This window comes from Rhea pennata, chromosome 6 (genome assembly GCF_028389875.1).
Source record: "Rhea pennata isolate bPtePen1 chromosome 6, bPtePen1.pri, whole genome shotgun sequence".
Lineage (NCBI taxonomy): Eukaryota > Metazoa > Chordata > Aves > Rheiformes > Rheidae > Rhea > Rhea pennata.
Genome location: NC_084668.1, coordinates 23183571 through 23205221, shown reverse-complemented (window position 1 = coordinate 23205221; position 21651 = coordinate 23183571). Strand labels below are relative to the sequence as shown.

General features: G+C 37.1%; 1 protein-coding gene across 3 annotated transcripts in view; it reads right to left on the bottom strand.

Moving 5' to 3' along the window:
- The window catches only part of ITGA6 (integrin subunit alpha 6), a 48249-nt gene that overhangs the window by 8648 nt on the left and 17950 nt on the right, over positions 1-21651 (bottom strand). For 2 of the 3 annotated variants that reach the window (XM_062578265.1, XM_062578266.1), the window contains exons 2-19: positions 17505-17632; positions 17030-17109; positions 14900-15155; positions 13213-13344; positions 10567-10777; positions 9858-10051; positions 9639-9727; positions 8649-8776; positions 7026-7121; positions 6415-6476; positions 4917-5074; positions 3353-3508; positions 2509-2624; positions 1396-1585; positions 1224-1307; positions 945-1024; positions 670-747; positions 444-546 (exon numbers count right to left, since the gene is read on the bottom strand). In XM_062578265.1, the coding sequence (XP_062434249.1) occupies positions 444-546; positions 670-747; positions 945-1024; positions 1224-1307; positions 1396-1585; positions 2509-2624; positions 3353-3508; positions 4917-5074; positions 6415-6476; positions 7026-7121; positions 8649-8776; positions 9639-9727; positions 9858-10051; positions 10567-10777; positions 13213-13344; positions 14900-15155; positions 17030-17109; positions 17505-17632 (2341 nt within the window). Of the gene's footprint in view, positions 1-443; positions 547-669; positions 748-944; positions 1025-1223; positions 1308-1395; positions 1586-2508; positions 2625-3352; positions 3509-4916; positions 5075-6414; positions 6477-7025; positions 7122-8648; positions 8777-9638; positions 9728-9857; positions 10052-10566; positions 10778-13212; positions 13345-14899; positions 15156-17029; positions 17131-17504; positions 17633-21651 lie in introns of those variants that run through there. The other variant, XM_062578267.1, reaches the window with a different exon arrangement.

The following is a 21651-nucleotide window of genomic DNA, read 5'->3' as shown; positions in this document are numbered from 1 at the left end:
GAAGGCTACGTGGGTGAACTGGACACAGATGTTCAAAATAGCTCCTGTACAGCATTCTCTTGTGCATGTTGAATCCTGCATGTGTACGTGTCCATACTTGCCATCTGTGTGCAAGTGCTACTATCTGGGCATGCCACAGTTTGAATTTTGGGTTTAAGTTTTACTTCCTTGAATGCATGGAGTTTTATGCTGTACAGCTCAATGTCAATGAGCTATTCTAAAAAGAGCATGCAGCCAGCCACAGCCACTTCCTCAGAATATCAAAAAAAATCAAAGCCTGAGGAAGCTCTAGTCTACAAGCAGACAGCATATTCTGAACAGGAAAACAAGATTCTGGGACAAGAAAAGCCGATTTTAAATCCAGCAACTTCAAGTATTCATATACATAAAAAGAGAAATCATTCGATTAGAAGCGGCTCTTGGCATTAATCTAAATTACTCACTCTGAATTCATACTCTATGAGGTTTCCAATATTATCTTCAGATTTCATAGCACTCTCACCAACAATGTTACCTCCGAAGTACACCTGAGAAGGTTTGGCAACTCTGTTCAGTTGCAGGGTGAGGGAGAAGGAGAATAAAATCAGATTTTAATGAAGGCTGCAGTAAAGGTGCTTTTCCCCCTGCCTTTCCCCTCAACACAATCATTTGTTATGTATCAGCACTTACCCAGTGAGCGATAAAAGCAGTTCAATAACCACTTTAGCACTAGCAGTAATTGGAGTCGAATTAACTTGAGTGCTTGTTCTACAATGAAAAGGAAACAATACTGTTTAATTTTACAAATTTAGCAGTTTCCATATTACTGTTAAATTGCCTTTATGAACCAAAGAAATTAATTTAACATGTTTATAAGTGTTTGTGAAAATTCTGCAGGCATGCACACACACACACACACAATCACACCTACACACACACACACACCAACTCAAAAAAATTCTTACGTTTCCAACTTCAGATTAATGTCCAAGTCTGTGGTATCAACGTTAACCTTAGTGGTACTTAAGATCAGATAAAAAGTTACCTAAAAAAGAAAGAACATCCATGCAATATGTAAATATATAGACACATTACTATGAACAATATTATAGAAATACACCACCATGTTCAAATGTTAACAAAGACCGATCTGAATCAAATTTCCAGATGTGACAGAAAGGAACTTTGGAAGACCGCAACTGGGAATCAGATTTTGTAACTTGAATAAAATATCCACAACTTACATTGGAATTTCTCTTGAAAGGATTTCCAAGTTCACACTCTGCTTGAGAGCCGTTTTGGTTAGCACCACAGGTTAGCTGTTTTTCCTGAATGAATGGAATACATTTAAAAGTGAACACATGCTAAAAGTATTTTAAAATTTGAGTATCTTTTCTCTTAAAAAAAAATACTTACAGGATAACCCCTCATCTCCCTAAATGCAGAGTAAGTCAGACTATCTGGAAAAGTTGCAATTAGTTTAGCTTCATATGCATCTTCACCATCTTTCTGTGGATTTTTTGCATCAGATGGATTGTTTGTCACTGTTATTTCCAGAGCAATATCTTTCTGATCTTTCAGAATAAGCACTGGCACGTCATTTTCACTGAAGAAAGACAATATACAAAATATACAAATGCATATGAAAGTTTGCTTCTTACTAAGATTTACCCAAATGGAATTCCTATACTGAGAGAAATTACTGTAAGATCACAAAAATAAAAATGGTTGTAGGCTTTTTTTCCAGACCAATATTTCACTCCAATAGTGGCTAGCAGTTAACAGGATAAAATTTACTAATATACCCCTCAAGCAATCGATAGCTATAGTATTTCTGAACTAGCATTTGTATCTGCTTCATCATGTTTAATAGTGATGAATCCTCTCTGAATATATCTACTGCTCCCCCCTCCTCTTTTTGTTGAGTTTATGTGCTTTTGGCTTCCAGGACACATTGTAGTACCTACTGCTAAAGGCAATTCATGGTAATTAAATATTTGGTTTTGTTTTACCTCTTGTTTCTAACTTCACTGGTCTTCCCAGAAGGAAGGATGAGATGGGTGTTGTGCATGTGTTATGGTGAAAATTTGTCTGTTCACTTCTCTGTAACTGCTTGTCTAAGGCTACTGGACTGAATCAAGTCATACAGTTTTTTGGTACTGTAGTGTAACATTTTGTCCTACTCGTGATCAAATTTCATCTTAGTTAACAATAATTTGTTAACTATTAATTAACAATAGCAGAGGCAATAAATTATTGCAAGGTTGCTTTCAAATCTCAATTCTGTATTGGTTAGAAACTTTATTCTAATTTTTAGCCTAAAACTGCATGGTTATGGCCTCTTTGTATCCATTTGATTCTGCACCACCAATTTCCTTCAACAGGCTGACCCCACTCCCCTGTGTTTGTACCTCCTCTTGCTAGACTAACAGAGCCAAGCTCTTTAAGTCACCCAAAAATCCTCTTCAAAAGCCCTCTTCAGCACTTCCTGATAACTTGAATTTTAGCAACGCATCAATCAAGGCTTACATTGGTAAATAGGTAAATCTATCTTCATTTCCTTCTCTAGTACAAAATCGGTACTGAAGTTTTAGATTGCTGTGACATTCGTTGTCTTCTCCACATCCTTCTTTTAAGAACTCCACCTAAATAAAACCAAAACATTTTTATTACATACCATATGACACTAACTTAAGATTGCTGATGTGCACTGCATTAAGCATCTACAGAGAGCTCAGAGACACTTTTTTGGTAAAACAAGATCTTAACTTCAGTCCATTTCTTACCTAGGGAAGTCAAGAGAGTCTTTTTTATGTGACACACAGACCTTATCACTGGTAAATGAAACCACGACTGATTAAAAGGCAAAGTTAGATAAAACTTGGTGGTTTGCCCTTCTAAGTGAGGCACCTCAAGTGAGGCAAAACATCTTTAAGTTTATTCTTCAATGAGGATTGAGGAAATGGGATCTTTTACCCAAAGTACTCTCTCTCTCTTACATCACAGCTGCAGAGCTATCATATGGTCAGAGCATCCCAAACACAAGAAAATTAGACTGAGCAAGAGCCTGTGATGTGGGACAAATGATCACAGCAGGAAATGATGGGTTACCATTTTAATCCAAAGCATGTTTCTTCCTAAATTTACTGGGGGTGGTGGGACCCTAACAGCTATACCATCCTCACTTCGGTTATACGAGGAATACAGGATCAAGGTCAGAACATTTTGCAAAGCAAAATATAAACCAGTAGTCGTAAGTCCAGTGTCGCTCCAGTTATTTCCTTTGGTCATAATTTACTTTTCTATACCCTCTAAAATTTAGCAACTTTGTAAAGTGCTTATTTCTTGGAAATATGGTATACAAAAAGCTTACTTTTGTGGTCTTTGTTTCAGATTCATCTGAATTTAGAATTGGTATAAGATCCGGAAGTGCTCTTTCTTTTCTTACGGATGGCGAGCTAGACTCCAGGCCAGCAATTTTCACACTAACTGATACAGGAATTGGGCGTAGCTTATCTTTAATTTTTTCCTGTCAAAATATTTTAAATGGCATAGTTAGTATACAGTATAGAGAAGACAAAAAGACAGAACGCAAAGATCAGCTTTTGATATAAATTCTGTAACATGCTGTGAAGCAAAATCTCTCTTGATATATTTTGCAATATTAAAACTATTCACTATAATCAGCATTTTCTAAAAACATGCAAGAACACAAGGATCTTATAACTACTATAGAATCATAGAATCAGTAAGATTGGAAGGGACCTCTGGAGATCATCTGCTCCAACCTCCCTGCTCAGCAGGGGCACCTAGAGCATGTCAGACAGGGTTGCATCCAGGTGGGCCTTGAAGATCTCCAGAGAAGGAGACTCCACAGCCTCTCTGGGCAACCTGTTCCAGTGCTCCGTCACTCTCACAGGGAAGAAATTCCCCCTCACGTTCAGGCGGAACTGCCTGTGGTTCAGGTTTCTGCCCATTGTCCCTTGTCCCGTCACATAAGGCAACTGTAAAGAGTTTGGCCCCGTCCCCTTGACACCCTCCCTTCAGATACTTATACACACTGATAAGATTCCTCCTCAGTCTTCTCCTCCCCAGGCTGAAGAGGCCCAGCTCTCGCAGCCATTCCTCATCGGGCAGATGCTCCAGCCCTCTGATCACCTTCGTAGCCCTACACTGGACTCTCTCCAGTAGCTCCATGTCTCTCTCTACTATCTTTTTCTCTAGCTTCCTGGTTTGGTTTCTCTCACAGATGTTAATTACTAATTAACATTAGTAATCAATGGTAACATTGAGTTACCTGATGGTAACTCAAGCAGGTGAAACACACACCACCACAGTAAAATGACACACTTCCCCCCTATTTCTTAGGGCCAAGTTTTTTAATTTCCTGTAGTTATAAGGAACATTGGAGGGTAATTACACCTGAACCACGGTCAGAAAATTTGATCAGTTTTTGTAGCAATGTCACCTTTAAGGGACAGTATAGCAACCAAATCAGAAAGCATGTACAAAGCTTTCTGGTCCTGCCCATTCATCCCTGCCAAAAGTTGTGCATTAAAACTCCTTCCCTAGCCAGGCACACCATTAAATTCTACAACATCTATTTCTGTGTATTTCAACAGCTCTTAATTTTTGGCACTTATTTCCTCTCTATTCTTCTAAATTAGGTCAGCTCTATTGACCTTCAGGGTACACTACAGTAGCTGAAACTTTTATTAATGCTTTAGAAGAAAGGCTAGAGGAGGAAGCAACATATGTGCAGGGAATATCAGGGTACTACTTATTTAGCTATGGTTGCTTTATATTGCATGACTTTTTAGTTATATATAAAGTACCATGAGACTGAAAGCAAAGTATGCTTTTGTTTCAAATGTGTCTGAGTGAAGTAAATAAATAAATAAATAAATAAATAAATAAATAAAAACCCTCTGCCTTACCTGTAGCACAAGCTTGGTTGACACACACTCTTTTGAATTCTGTCCCCTTAAGACGGTAGTTGCAGTAAACTGATCAGACAGATGGTCTTTAAATCGTACTCTAGATGGCAAACCTAATTGCCTTCTCTCATTTTCTGCTTCAAATGTATAGCTGACCTCTAAATGAAGAAATAAAGTAGGCCGCTATAAAGAGGAATCCTTGCCACATTAATAAATAAATAAATTCTCCAGGCATGATATTACAACATTATGCTCAAAGACTACTTCATTCAGTGCTCAGTTTTACAAACTGTTTTCAGTTACTTACAAAACCTCCATCTTCCAGTTTTGTCCCTCTCCAGTTGAGGGCCAGATTCTCATCCAGAGGGAGCTTCTAAAACAAATCCGCCTTTTATTCCAGAAGTATCATGTTACTTTGCCAGTATTCAGTGCTGGCTGGAGGAGGTAATTGCTACTGAGGGGCCAGTAGAGGGCTGAGATGCAAACCTTTGTAAATACTCTGACCCAGAGCTCTGTGATTTCTATTTTGTCCCAATTCCTTCCTAAGCAGCTAGCAGGGTTCTGAGGTCACGATGCACTGCTAATTTTAACACTGAAAACAAAAGTGCAACTAGAGCTCTTTAGCCATGTCTGCTGAGGCAGGGAATACCGTGTTTTGATAGAGCTGAGCTCCATGCACCTTTTAATCACCTTCACATTCATCGAGCTACCTCAGTATTACAACGCCTGGAACAGTACCAAACACACTTGGTCTCAGCAGTGTGCAGACTAGCAAACATCGGCTGCCTCTGAAAGCTGGAAATACTACAGCAGCTGAAGAACTAAGACCTTATTCAAGTATGTCCTATGGGTTTTGCAAGCAACAGGGAAACTCAGACTACCCAGGAGACAGAGTTTCAGCTTAAAAATCCTTCTCATCTCCTCTCAAAATCCTACAAAGCTTTCTGAACTGTAGTAACAGCAGCACATTGACTTTTTTTTTTTAAAAAAAGTGACATTAAAAATTGATACTTTACATTTTTAAATACATTTATGGCACAGTCTTCTAGGCTCCTATTAATAAAGAGACTTCTTATTTCAGTTACAAATGTTAGAAAATGTTACGGTTACAAAATGCTTATTAATGATATACAAAATGAGCATTTAAAACTATTTTCTAAAGCAGCACTGACATGGAGAGTGTATGAAATGGTTCTCTCTCTGTGGCAGCCATTTGTTTACTGGTAATTATGTTACCTAGAAAGCCTCAGTTTTGAAAGAAAGCTTCATAACATACTATATGTAATTTGTTTACACGATCCTATACCTTTCTGTAAAAACAGATACTGTAAAAGCGCTTGTCCTTAGTACTAAATCACATTTTAACTTGAAAGAGTTTTAGAAAAGCTTCTGTACTTTAAGTATAGTTCTTCCATGGTAATTTCTTTAAAAAAAAAAAAAAAAAAAAAAAAAAAAGCATTTGACAAGCAGATGAAAAACATTAATCTTCAAAACTTACTTATTCTTGGATTTAAATCCCTAGGGTTTGCAGTATATTGAAAACATGCTTTCACATCCATCCTGTAAAAAGTTCCAAAAACTTAAAGTTAACTTTAATAAGGTAAGGTCCAACAGACTGAAAAGTTTTCATAGTCCACTGAACGATGTTATCGGTCTTAACACTGTAGTATTCATGCTATAGCAGTCATTTACTGCTTATTAAACTGAATTACAAAGCAAGGAACAAAATTTAATCTACAATTAGAAAAAATATTTTCTTTTATTTGCTTTAACTTTTCTGCTGATGAGAAAACTGTTCAGGTTAAGATACTTTAAATGTTAAATTTTAAGAGGCCAAAGAGTAAGGCCAAAGAGTAAGTTCACATAAGCGGCAAACAGTGATATTCATTCTCAAATTGGGCATTGTGAACAGAATATATTTCATGGTATGTCTTTAGCACAGTTGTCATAAATAAATTTAAAAGGTCAAAAATTATGACATGGCTATATTTGTTTAATCTGCATGACTTCTGTCTCCTCACAGTAACATCAGCAGTGATTGAAGAAATTTTGAAAACAAAGCTCAATAGCATCAGGTCTTCTGACACAATAATTTTTAAAAAATCTTACTGTATTTCATTAGGTTCCTCAGAGCTCTTTTTCTTTAAATCAATTCTGTCAGGATGTACTGTAATGCTTTTCCTAATGCTTACAACAGGCCGAGATCTGGGAAGAGGCAGGGAAACATAAAGAAGGGGTAAAAAGGAAGGAAAAGTTCAGTTAAAATTAATGAAATAATTCTTTTTAAACAGAATAGTTTGCCATTTATACCTGCACCAATTCGCCATGAAGATATGACACTTGTTGCAGTTTAAAGAAACATCGGGATCAGCTCCGAGAACAGTTAGAAGTGAAAACCCAACAATTTAAAGCTAAGCTAAGCAAGTCACAAAAAATGACTATACCATTGTGTATATTAAACGCCTGATGGGAGAGCACAGGACATTAACATAATGTTATGGCTGTCATTTTAGACACACATAAAACCCAAGAAAAACCTGTAACAATTGTAAATCAGCCCCTGTGAGCAGACCATGGATACTCAGGTCATACAGGTTAGGATTTTGGATGACTACGGAAAACAATGTTTTCATTTCCCGTCTCCTCTCTGCGCATAAGCTTTAATCATAATGTAGCCTTAAAACTTTGGTTTTCTTTTCCTTTTTGGAAGGGACAGAAAAAAAGAGCTGATATAAATGAAAGAATAAGTTGATCCTACTCTTACGAAGTATCTACAGGCTGTTTAAAATGACAGTTCTAACAGGCCAATAAACCATCTCCTCCCCCCCCCCTTTTTTTTAGTAGATTTCTTTTACTGGGCTGTTATGTTACGTTTTATTTATTTATTTATTCATCAACATAAAGCTTTTTATTCTCATCTTCTTTGTAAAGGTTTTTGTACTGTCCTTATCAGCAAAAAACTAATGCTCCTTTTGAGTAGAGCATTAAATAATCTAACCAACTCGCATTCCACCAAGATTCTTTCTTCCAAAGCCCTGAACCTGATGCAGAATTCATAGTTGATGAGGAAACAGTCCTCTCTTTCCTGCTCTTCACTAGTAATTCAGCTTAATGGTATATTAAACAGGAGGGGAAAAAAAAGTAGGAAGGAGAGACTTGTTAAAAAACAAACTAACTAACAAACAACAATTTCATCTTACTACATCCCTAATTAAGGCAAGTGCTGCAGAAATCCACAAGGAGTCTGCAGGGCTCCCTCAAGTCTGTTCTATGGACCTTGATGGATCCTCAACTAAAAGGAACAGCCTCATTTTTATCTTCAACAAAGGAGAATTAGATTTATACAAGAGCAACAAACAAAAGCTCTATCAAATGTATCAGTTAACTTATTTCTTAAAAGAAAAAAATTAAATATCGTCCTTTTTTCCATCAAATGACATGGGCATACAAATAAGTTAGGGTAGTACAGATTTACTAAACACATCAGCACTCCATACTAACTGTCCACATTCACCCTCTTGCCCTATATTAATTGTAAGGTAGCTCCTCAGTGAGAGGAAAAGGATTAGGTATTAGAACAATTTCTGGGTATTTTTCTTCCAGAATTTTTAACCTCTCTAAGGAAAAATAATCCAGGCCAAACAGCTCTTTTGTTATTTCCAAGCAATTTCTTTTTAAAAAGCTATGAAAATAATATTTTGGAGTAATTAGTTACAGTCCTACACGTAATACCTGAACACAGATACAGAATCTGAAAGAGAACCAACAGCAATATCAGGGTAGGAATTTTTATCCAGGTCCATGTTTCCAGCAATAGAATAACCAAAGAAATTGGTGCCTGTTTTTTCACCATGAAGAATCTAAACAATAAACAGATTGATGGGATTAGGACATTCGAAAGTGCAAAAATGAAATGTTTTACAAATGAACAACATTGTTCTATGCCCTCTCCTCCCCACCCCAGGAAAAAAAGAAGAAAAAAAAAGACACACATACAGCCATACACAGACACAAGTAGGAGCTCTATGTTCAGGTGAATGACACTGAAGTGCCTCGATGATTTGCTTTCCTTCCAAAAAGTTCCTTTGCAATAGCAATGAGTGCCAAAAATGGCTGTTTTGCATACAAATTTTGCCTAGCTTATCGTTATTTGTAGGATTTATACAGCATAGGCACTTCAAACTAGACAAATAAGTCTTCTAGAAAGTGTGATTAAGTTCCCTTCTTACCTTGCAAACTGAACATAGAGTGGTCCTCTAGAAAAAAAAGACTTCAAAAATTTTTATTAAAAAAATGGAGAAGTAGTGAAAAAGAAAAGATATTAATTATCTTCAAAGCAGGAAAAATGTTATGTGTAAGTATTTCCAGAGAAGAAATTCTCCACTAATGTGACCATACTGTCTCAAAAGCAAGGAATTACAATTCCGATAGGGTGGGGAAGTGGGATTTTCAAACTTTCTCCCTTCCCCCCCAAAAAAAACAGAACTTGTTTATCTACACGCCTTTTTCTCTACATATTAATGGTACCAAAGGACTGCCCCAGAAAGAAGGCTATATATTAAAAAATCAGGAATTCATCATCTTACACTCTTCGACAAGTCCAGTAACTTTTCTGCATACCCACTACCCCCCTAACAGTAATAGAAAGAGCAAAGAGAGATAGTCCTATTATGCCTACAGTTTTATCAAGACCAACTAGATAGAGTAAAGGTTGGTAATTACCTGTGCTGGTTTTGTATTTATTCCATTCTTGGACCCATGATAAATGTACACTTTGCCGAAACCATCATATGGAGCCCCTACTGCAATATCTGTTGAAAATAAATTGTGGTATCTAAAATAATTTTCACTCTTTTTGCAGCTTTCCATCATGATAAAGCAAGATGTCTGGCATTAGCAAAAAAGTCTCACATATTCCTATTTTAATTATTCTTCACTCACCTGGAAATCCATCCTGATTAATGTCCCCAATGTTTTCAACTGCAACACCAAACATTGAGTCAGTGGTTCCATTCAAACGAATAGGTTTTACCCTTTCCCATTTGCCTTGCTGGTTAATGTAGATGTACACAGCACCACCAATATCTCCACTTCTGTCAAAATATTGCGGGGCTCCAACGACAATGTCTTGCCACCTTAAAATGAAAGAAAAGAAATACTGTTTCACAGAACTATGAAAAATAACTGAAAATACTTGATAAGGACTATGGTCTCAAGGTCAACTAGCCAAAGAGCTGCTACTATAAAGTACATAAAACTGGCTCAGCAACGGAAGCTAACAATGGCTTCACTGACATTACAAGCTGATTATTCTCCCTTTAAGACATGTAAGGATATTCTTAGGCCTTTTTTGAGTATAAAATTTGTTTCTTGTTTCTTTGTTTACACCAACGTTTTATGGTTAAATAGAACTCTCTTCTGTTAATTGTTTAGAGATATTTTGTCTCTAAGACCTCTATAGTAAATCAATAATCCTGCGACAAAAATGGAGTGTGTCCTGCCTCATTCTCAAAGATGTTCACCTTTTCTTCCAGCAAAACATGGAAGATGGGACTTAGCACTCCTTGTACTTCTAATGTGAAAATCAAAGCAGAAATAAACTATGTCATTTTTCTTTATGCAGACAGCATGAGTTAACCAAAGGCCATACCCATCGTTGTTGAGGTCCACAACAGCAACATCATAACCAAAAGAAGAGGCCAGCCCTTCTCCTTCAAACATGTGCTCAAGTGAAAGTGCTCTCTGATTTTTCTCTTTCTTCAGTAGAACAACTGCTCCACTATGGTTGGCTCTTGGTGCACCAGACACAAAAGTCATCTCATCTTGGGAAACAATTCCTTTACCAGAGTCCAAAGAAAAACCTTTAACAGAGAAAGAAATAAAGAAATGTAAATACAGGCTTGTATCGTGAATAGGAAAAATAAATTCCCCTACTATATTGAAGTGGTATATTGAATAGAAGTTTTGTCTAAAACAGAATATGGTATGCTGAGAATTCTGCATTTGTGTTTAAACTGGTGGATGTGTGTTTACAAGCCCACACTGCTACATTTAAATATTTTCCACACAAAACATATTGACAAGAGTTTCCTTGCTCACTCAACTCTATCTTTTGCAAACACCAAATCTAAGATTGATTTTTTAAACATACCAGCTTAGAAATGACTAAAGTTTACCACTTTAATATAGCTGAAGTACTTCACCTGACAAACTATGAGACATCACTCAATGCCATTCTATTATAAACATGCAAAACATACTGTACAAGGATAGTATTTTATGTTATTGATGTATACAGTATTTGAGAATCACTTTATACAGTAATGGTGAAATTAATAGTTTTTTTTCAATGCACCTTGAGAGGAAGTGTTCAAATTAATTTATTAAGTTTTCTTCATAAAAGTTAATAGATTAAAAATATAGGAAACATTGGATTAAAAACAAATACTGCTTAAACTAACATACCCAATAAAGCCCAAAGTAAGAAATTACATATATTGCAAGAAAGAAAAATACCAAGACAAGATAGTAATCTCCCTTCTGAAACACTTCACCACTACCATTCAAATTCTCAATTACAGCAATTCACAATGAAACAGAGTTTCAGAAAAATTCAGTAAGATGACTCCAATTTGGGGGGAGAAAGAGAGGGTTGGACAGATGCATCATAAAACAATGTTTTTCCAAAGCCATCTTATGTCGCAAGTTACTCTTCATCTGAATCCCTGTTGTGACATGCTTTTACTTGCAATGTTTTCGAAAGGAAAGGGGGTGGGAAGGTGGAATGTCATGTCAAAGGTCTGGAGTTTATGTCTGACCAGATGCTGCCAGATCAAGTGGTCACAAACCTAAGTAGCTATTCATCATTACATCCACTGATTTGTCCACCTGTATGCGGGGAGGCAATGTTTTGTATACAAACTGATCTGGGTGAGTATCAGACACAGCTGTCAGAAATAGAAGACCTGTAAACATGAGTGAAATATTAAAGAGAAAAAAAAACAGTAGTTAAGCAGAGTAACTGTAGCTACGCATATCCTTACTGTCCGAAAATAGGGAACAGCAATGGCAGCGAACACCCAGCTTGCACAGAAGCAGTTTTGATTGTAACAAATGCAAAGGCAGCCTTCATGTTTAGGTGACTACATTTATTACGAAATAAACATTAGGCTTATTACGATTGCAATGAAAAATAGTCTTAACTCTGTTCATAGCAAAAAAGACTCCTTCCACAACACTCTTCTGCCTACCATTTTTTCTTTCTCTAGAAAAGGCTATGAGCTTGTGTTTGGAACAAACATTTTTATGATTTTTACTACTAGTAATTGCTACTCATATTTAATTGCAGTCTATGCTCTGTTTCTTCTAACAGATATCTAGCTCTAAGCTGGCTCTTTTCTCAGCTTTTTTTTTTCTTTTTAAAAATATGTTAGCAATACGCTTCCCATCTGTTCAACCTTCCAGTACTAACATCTAAATTCCAGTTTGAAATTACCAACAAACTATTTGTTGCAAACAAAAATGCCAAATGCACTGGATCAATATACCACAGAAATCTGCACTAGGACAGAAAGATGCGACCTCTTTACACTCAAAGAGTCTTTTCAAAAACACAGTATAGCTTTTTCTCTGCACCAACTTATCTTGCTGATTTACAGTAACATCCATTAGCCTAAGGACATAATCTTGCCTTCATGTTTGCACAAAGTACAAGAGACTCTCCTCCCTTTACACATGCATACAAACTTAAAACATAAACACTATTCAAATTACAGTATTTTAAAAGACACCTAAATCATCACATTGCATTTGATTTATTTAAGACAACCTACAAAAAGGCCATTGAAGTTTTAAAAACCTTAGAAGATATATATATAAAAAAAATGTACTCACCTATCAGGAAAAACTGCACTCTTAATAGTTATATCCAGAAACTCAAGATTTTCATAAACGTGACACTACACAGCACAGACCTTGTGACTATAGATCTACTGACAGTACTTAACCATCAGACAGAGCGATTACAATCGCTCCCTGAGGATTTGTGGGTCCTGATCACAGCTCTTGAATGTTTCATTAACATTAGCAGCTCTTATAGGTACCTCAGTAGAGTATCATCTTACATTGTAAACCAGCCCATAAGTGTGAAGCAAGATGTGAATTACCCAAAATAGGTAACATTTTACAGGGTTCATAAATGAATAGTTTCTTGCTCCCATTTCATATTATCGCACCACATTGAGATCACAGACAATTAAGAAGCCTAAAGAGATTTACTATATGAGCTTAATCCTACCTAAGTAACTGTTAGCTGGAACAGGAACTAGATTCTTATCTTGGCGGCTCTCATCACCAACTTCATAAGGCCCATCATCAAAGATACCCAGATCATAAAATGTCTGATTCTTTTGCTCTGCACGAACCACCCCTAAAGAAATGAAATGATAAAACAAAAACAAATGAATGGTAAGGGAAAAAATAATAGATAAATGGATCCTGACTAATATTACCATTAATGAGACAGCAATAGCTATTTAAGTGGAGACAAATGCAGAATAGCACACAGGAAGAAATAATTTTCAAAAGGCAATGAATTTGTAAGTTCTAGCTGTGTGCCAGAATCTCAGGCTATTTTATACAGACACCATGCAATGACTGGAAAATATGGGATACTAATAAAATTCTCAAAAGCATGGAACTAGCTTGGTCATGAATCAACTTCGCCCCAATTGCTTAATCTCAAAAAGCCTCTCTTAAAAAGGAGATAAATGCTTAAGATTACAAAAAAAAAATATATAAAATAACTGTTCAATTAGGACAAGCACTTGTGATGTATTTTGAAAGCATTATTTAAGGGCAAAGGAGTGATAGCTCAATATAGTTGCTGCTTCCCTTATATTCACAGGCATATTTAACAATTTGGTGAGCACGAACATGTTTTGCCACGATATGAAAGAGTACTCTTAGGACTGATACACTGTCGTAGCAGTTCTCTGCAATTAAGGTAAAGCAATAACTCTCAACTCAATATGCTGTTTCAGCTTGGTCAGATTTTGTTGACAGAAACAGATATGTGGAAGATTAAGTTTTCACAAAAGTACACCTTGTGCCAGAGCTTAACTCAAAGATTTTGCATGGTTCATATGGCAGAGGCAGGTGTGTGAAGGAAAAAAAAATGTTAAGGGGTCAAGGATCAGATGTTCTAAAGAGAAGAAGAGAAGTATTTACAGTTGTTGGTGTAATGAAGTGCAATGGAAAAATCACTTTAAGAAAAGACAGACAGGGCTGTTCATTTAGATGCTTCTCTGTATAAACCAGTAGAGAAAAATCCATCTGTTCTTGTTGCTGTTGTTGTTTTCCTTTCCCCTAAGTTTGGGAGTATCTCCTAGGTGATGCAAAAGTCCTTGCGGCTTTTACTCAGACAGACTATCCAAGGAATTTTACTTAAGTAAAAAAAATAAATATCAATATATGAAGTTTTGCTCGGCTCAGATATCGTCTTACCACCCTCTAGTACTGAATCTGGGAAACACTACTTTCCATACATTTCTCAAAGATAAAGAAGAGAATACTGAAAGATAAACAAAGATCTCAGCACACGTATCTAATGTTTGCTCAAATGAGAAGAAAAAGTTGGTCAAATAACTTTAAAATAGTTTAATAATTTGGTCCATTGTGAAAATCTCAGAACAAACACTCACAAAATTAAGACTAATACGAGAAAAATTTTCTGTAGGTATGTGCAAAGTTCTCTTAAGTTCGTAAGTAGTCTCCCCAAAAATATTTAAAGGAACTTCACTAAATATTTGTGATTCAAGAACACAGCACGTTGTGAAAACAGGGTAAAACATCCCCCATTAGATTCCCATTAGGTTTATTCCCAACAAACATTTTTAGAAACTTGGATGCAACAACTGTGCAAAATCTAAGAGGAGCCTGAGGAGGCAGGTTAAAGGCTTGGCAGGATGGAAGACAGGTCATACCTTTCCAATTGTAAGTGCCTGGGGCACCAAATACAATATAATGATAGTCTTTAGTAAAAGTAGCAGCAACGCCTTGCTGACAGGAACCAAACTTCTCATGGCCTCTTAAACGACCATCACAAAAACTCCATACTCCATTATCCATATCATCCTTTATGGTGAGATCCTGGCTCAGCACATAGCACCTTCCAATGATATCCCGGGTTTCCTGCACTGTGTTTACATACTGTCTCTTCTCATAGCGATGTGCACACGTCTGCAAGAGAAAAGAAATAGTAAGTGATGCTTTCTGCATGTTTTCATGCAAATCATCAAAGCAGACAGAAGGTCTCCTTACACAATATTTTGTGCTAGCAATACTAAAAGTAAGTCTCCCTGTAGACCTATCTGTGGTGCAATGCAAAGCCTTGTATACCCTTGGGGAATGTATAGCAATAGCTAGGCATCTATGGATACAATTCACAGTAACCAACTTTATGGTCATGAGAGACAACGTGGTTAAACCTCTCTTCTCTGCAGGATTTATGATTTTTAGCCTTAAATCTTCTCTTAATACCTATTCACTCTCCTTCAAGAAGCAAGGGGAGAACAATCATATCCCTCAAAAAGAAAGAAGTGGCTGTGTTTCTCCACCGCCATCACAAGCTATTTCACCTGCATACTTACACAGGACATGAAAAGCTGGTTCAACTACCTTCTGCCTGAGGCTGTTCAAAACTTACCTCTCCTAGAAAAGTGCCATAGATCAGCAACTGAAAGCTTTTCCAGTAATGCGAAGAAAAAAGAAATTTTGCCTACTTCTTACGTATAGCATTCCACTTTATATGGGATAATCAGAGTCGCTGGGACAGAGAAAGAGAAAAGCAGTGAGCATAACCTTAGACAAGTGGTTAGGCTGCTCAGCTGGGAACAGTGACCTACCTAGGCTCCAGACCCTGCTCGGAGAATAATTCACAAAGAATTTGGATCAAGTATTTTACATAAAAGATAGCCAATAGGAGTTGTATAACCACCAAACCAATCTCAAAAAGAGGTGGTACAATCACACACTTCTTTGCCAGCTGTTTTTTTGGTGCTCCACACTATGGGCACTGCAGTACTCTTCAGGCATGGTAAGAAGCATTACACAGTACCCGACCATACAGTGACCTTCAGGCTGCCCTCAGCTCATCTAATATGCCTGTTTTCCATTTATCACTTACAATAATTTCCTCTGCCGAGAAGTCACAACACAGACAAGATTCACTAATTTATGACAGATGATTAAACTAACAGAATTCTTTCCATCTGCCCTTCCTCTCCTCCCCCCAGTGGGTTCTGAGGGACTGGAACAAATCATTACTGCCTCTATTACCCCAAAGTAACTCCACAGTCATCCTGAAGTAATTTGCATCCAATTTTGGAAGCAGTGAGGTTCAAGGGGATAACCTGCAAGAATACCATTACATGGGGAAGCTCCACTGCACACCCATTTTTTGATAAAGCTGGCATCCCGTGGCACCATGAGAGGTAAACTTAAATGAGAAAGAGATCTTCACTTAAAAAGAAAGATTATAACATTCTCTGGTAACTCCTGAAAGCTTCTCTCTATATGCTATAAAATAATAATCTGCATCATCATTAGTACAAGGTCTCACTGCATCATGTTCTTCCTCCTAAGTCCCAGCACAATGGCCAGTCTACATTACTACATAGAATCAACTCAGCTGAAGTCTATGGTGAAAGTCAGAGTGAGGCTGATCATCTCAGACAAGAGGCCGATGACAGTCTGCTACTTTTTAAAAACTTTATCACACTATTTTTCCCTATTTTTGTAGAAATTTGTATTTAAAAAAACAATGTGTACATCACAAAAAGAAAATGTGTACACCAGGAAAATAACTTGCACATCTTAGACTGGTACCAAGATTATAAAGACAGACTAACTAAGAATCAGGAAGTATTTTAAAATTTATAATCTCAAGTGTCTCATTTTGCTAGAGAGACATTTAAGTCCTTAATTATAAGACATTGCAATCCAGGATTAAAACAAATGAAGACAGCTTTTAGAAAGCTGCATAGAAACACAGACCACTCAGAACACTTACTGTTAGCCCAAAATATTTTTATAAGTTAGTCCTATGGACTTACCACCACATTTCCTCCTGGCCCCTGACTTTGGACAGTTACACCCATCCATTGGTCTTCTTTACTCTCCATCTTTGGATCAGCTGCAGAATATCACAGTTCAGCTTCAAATGCCAATAATTAACTTTTTTTAAGTCTCTGTCAGGACAGCAGCTTCATACAGTACACAAAACAGTCTATAGGTGGCAGTGTCTACACATTTTATGACTGCCAACATCCCTTTTCTACAGCATTTCTAGCATGCTATTTTATGTCACATCATCAGCTTACTAAAGAATGTAAGAGCGTTCAAATCTATCAAGATTTAAGCAATTAAATTCCTTAAATTAATAATTAAATTACAATTTGTTCCAATGCAAAAAAAGTTTTATATGAAATTATAAATTCAGTCTGATACATTTACTATGGAAAGGACCACACTGAATGAGAAAAATCAGACGTCTGTTTCAATTCAAAACAAAAGCGCTGAAAAACTTACTGTCCTCATCAAATATGACACGTGTGCAGCGTGTACTTGAAGATGTAATGTCACAGCTGTACAGCCCTCCTGTCCTGTTAGCTTGTTGGGATGGAAGGGCTTTTTCTCGAGGGGCTCCAACCAGCAATCTGTTGGGAAAGTAAAATAATTTCAAGGGACTTGCAAAGGTGAAGTGAAACCAGAAACAGAATCAGGGAACATTCTGATCATGTTTGCTAAAGGTCTGATATGCAAGCATCTAAAGAAGGATGAAAAGCTACATCATGGCACTATTCCTGCAAATGAACTTTCTCCTCCAAAGCCTGCCTTCACTGAAACAGCACTAGAAGTGCACATACCTTCAAAAGTAGCTCTCTAGCGGTTTTGCAAAAGCTACCTCTCTGCCACAGAGCCCAGTGTTTGGCTGGTTGGCTGTTTTATTTTTATTTTTTTCTGGGGGTGGGGAAGGAAGGGTGGAGGGTTGCCTTACTGGACACTGTTGGTAAGCGTCAGAAAAAGTAGTTTTGCTAAAATGACCAAAAACTCCCAAAACAGTGAGTTCACCTGCTTTCAGCCTCTCTTCTAGTTTTACACCAGTCCTGTGCCACTACTGGGCTGAAGTTGGAGACACTTTCAGACAAAGCAGGATTGCTCCTGGCCCAGCAAGGGTTCAAATTCCTGAACAACTCCAGCCCTTGTGCAAGGCTCTCGCTCCCCCTTCTCTGCTCCGTTGTCCAAATGGCCATTCCTGAAGCTGGAAATTTCTCTCTCCAACAAAACTCTCGGCAACCACAGGCCACTCCCACAGCAAGTTTCCCTCTCCCCAACAGGCGTTCTAGCGAGCTCTCCACACGCTCTTCTGGTAATCGCGAAGGTCCATATTTTAAAAACCGAATAAAGTAAGTTTTTCCTCCCGTATCAACTCTCTCCTCTGAGTATTACCATATGATCACCAGTAGACATATTTACTTGCTAAATAAGGGTTTTCAGGAAAACAAAAACCTGGGCACTTGTTTCCCAACTATCACACACATGTAAAGCACAGGCCACCTCGGAAGTTCACTACTGAAACCAGCGACAACCAGTCCGCAACAACAGCGCCCACAGGTCGTGGAGGGTAAAGAAACAATAAATATCACGTTCAATTGAAAAAAACAAGCGAGAGAGAACAACTTATTGGCAGGCACAATCCTGCAGGTACAATGTAGGTTGAACTGGACTCCATGTGCTTCCTGACCCTGGTAAAAAGCATCATTTGAAAGAAGAGCTCTGCAACATTGCTGCACCAGGGAGGCAACGCTGGGGACACAGCTGGAGCCCCAGAGCCACAAAGAAGAACTCAGACTATCTTTAAGGCTTCACCTATAGAGTTCCCCTCGGGAAGGGAAAGCTTTGCCCTGCCTTGGGACAGATGTGGGGCAAAGCAAACTGCTGTAGCTCAGAACACTTTTCTTCTAGCCTCCCAAAACACACTTACAAACCTACTAAAAACAAAACTCACTTTTATTCATATCTCACATACACCAGCTTGATCAGTTAAGATTAATAGAGATTTCCACTATTAAGAAAATGTTTACTCATTGTCATTTTAATATGAGAGAAAATGAAAATGATCTACCATGAAAAAAGACATTTTTGAAACAGAAAATCTGTTTCGTGAAACAAGAGTTTTCGCTGATTTTATATAAATAAATTCTTCAAAAATCCGTAATTTAACCTCCTGAGTAGTATAGCCCTTAGCAAAACTTTTGCTTTTGATTGATAAGTACATAAAATCAGGTATGTTTTGTTCTAAATAGTTATCTTCTCCTCTCCCTACATATGTCTGGCATTTTATTCAAAGATTTCTTCGGAAACATAGCAGTCATCACAACAGTTTATAATCTATACAACTATGCTTTTAGAAAGGCCCTTAATAACTTCACTTTCTAATTCCAGCAACAGGGCATTTACCATCTGTCTTTGAGGAGTGATTCTTTTGCAAAAGAATTAGTTTCTGAACTATTGCTAACGTGGGAATAGATACATTTTCTCCTCAGTTCTGTTATCCTCCAGAAAAAGACATATGGGGTGAGATTTAAAATTTTTAATATTAGGAACCAGAAATTTAAAAAAGCAGAGGAACTGATTTCCTAACTCATTGAAATATCTATTATTTCAACTTTTTCATTCAAAGCTTGTGGGGGGGGGAGAGAAAATGAACTTAAAGAAATATTTCAGTTCCAGAAGATTTAAGCTTTTAGTTGTGATCAGAATGTTGAAAGAAAATATTTCTGAACAGATTTTTGTTAGTGAAATTCAGGAACTCAAGTTCACCATCTGCCCGTATACTACTGACTGCAATGGTGCTAGATCAAGAAAATTATGTCCCTGTTCTCTCCAATGGGATAGGCAGATTATAGCTTCTCCCTAGCTAAATTATATCTTTTATGACACAGCGTGATGACGTGCCCATAATCTTGGTCGTGAGTCAGCCAGAGGGAAGACCCACTGAGGCATCAAGCAATAGGCAGCTTAGCCAACAGCACATAAATGAAAAGATGTGCCGGTTGACCTACAATTCCCACAACATGCTATGACATCTCAAACAGACCCCTGCTAAGGACAAATAGATGAAAAATGTAATGGCTCAGCATACCAAGAATAAGAAAACGTTTCAGTTAGGGCCAACATGATCTCAGAGGAAATATGCTACCTTAGATACTTCCCAGTGCCCAAACCTCCAAACCAACTCCCAATTTTTCCAAAGTTCGTTTTCACTGGGAAAAAAAAAAAAAAAAGTATTTTTAAGCAGATTTATTTAAAACTCTCCAATCTTCAAAGAAGTTTTGCCAGAAATTCTGTCACTAGTCCTCAAGGCTCATGAAACAAAACAAAACAATAAGTCTTGAATCCTGTTAGGTACATTGCTGCTAAACTATGCTGCAAGTCTTATATGCACAAGACAATTAAACAGTAGTACACACTATGAACAGGCACTTGTAAAGGAGTAAATCCATTCAGGTAGATATAATGGTAAATATTGAAATGTATTTTCAAGTGGTAGCCAAAGAAGTGTCGGAGGAGCACATCTACATTGCTTTACTACATACTTATCTGCCCAAAATACAACAGCAGAACAGACTAAACCAACACTTCCAGGTTCTGCTAGACAGATTACTAAAGGAGTTGAGGATTACCAACATTATTAGGATTATCAACAATATTAGGAAATATGAACAAGACAGTCACATGCATTTAAATTTTGACTGAATAAATTACATAAAACATTGTGACTTATCTAAGAATAGTATTACTATTCACCTTACCTACTGTTCATAGAGGTACATTTGAAAAATCAGAGTTCTACTATAGAAAATAAATTATTTATTTAAAAATAAAAGCATGGCAATGAGGAAGTGCACCCGAAGCCTAGGACGTATGACATGGGATCACGCACCAGTGTGAATTTCAGCATGACTGAAGCAGTTCAAATTGATCAGATTGTGCGCTGCCTGAAAAAGCTGTGTTGCATGCTCAGTAGTCTTGCAGACTGAGGACACATTCCAGTCATTATCATATGGCTACTTATTCTGCTGAGCTTTAATAAAGGAAATTTAATAGAGTTCGAGCCCATCATGCCAAAAAAAAAAAAAAAAAAAAAAAAAAAAAAGTTAATTCTGTTTGCAGCTATGCACATTCCAGTTCAGAATTTTCAAGGGTGAGCAAAATCTCTTTCTGCAAAAGGAAGGAGATAACTTGGTGGGGGAGGGTGCTTTTCTAGATAGCAATATCTACTTATCTTAGAGGATGAAACAAAAAGACTAAAAATGAAAGATCTTCCTCTGCAAATGAAGACTGACAAAAACAAGTTCTTAATTTTTTCCTCCTGACCTTGCTACGATTCATTTATTTATTACGACTTCTCCTTTATGTGTGGGGGTGCTACAGACAGAACTTTCTATTCAGGTCTGAGTGCCCAAATCCCGGCTCCAGAATCTGTATTATAATTATACCAAAATAATGCCCAGTTGTCCAGATTGCAGACTCAGCTGGAGGTAAATACCTCAGACTCCAAAATGTAGATATTTTATTTATTTTTCTATTTCATGTTGTATTAGCATGCAGATAGCAGAAGTTAAACCATACAATATACTGAACACAAATGCTTCTATTTGAACACTATTTA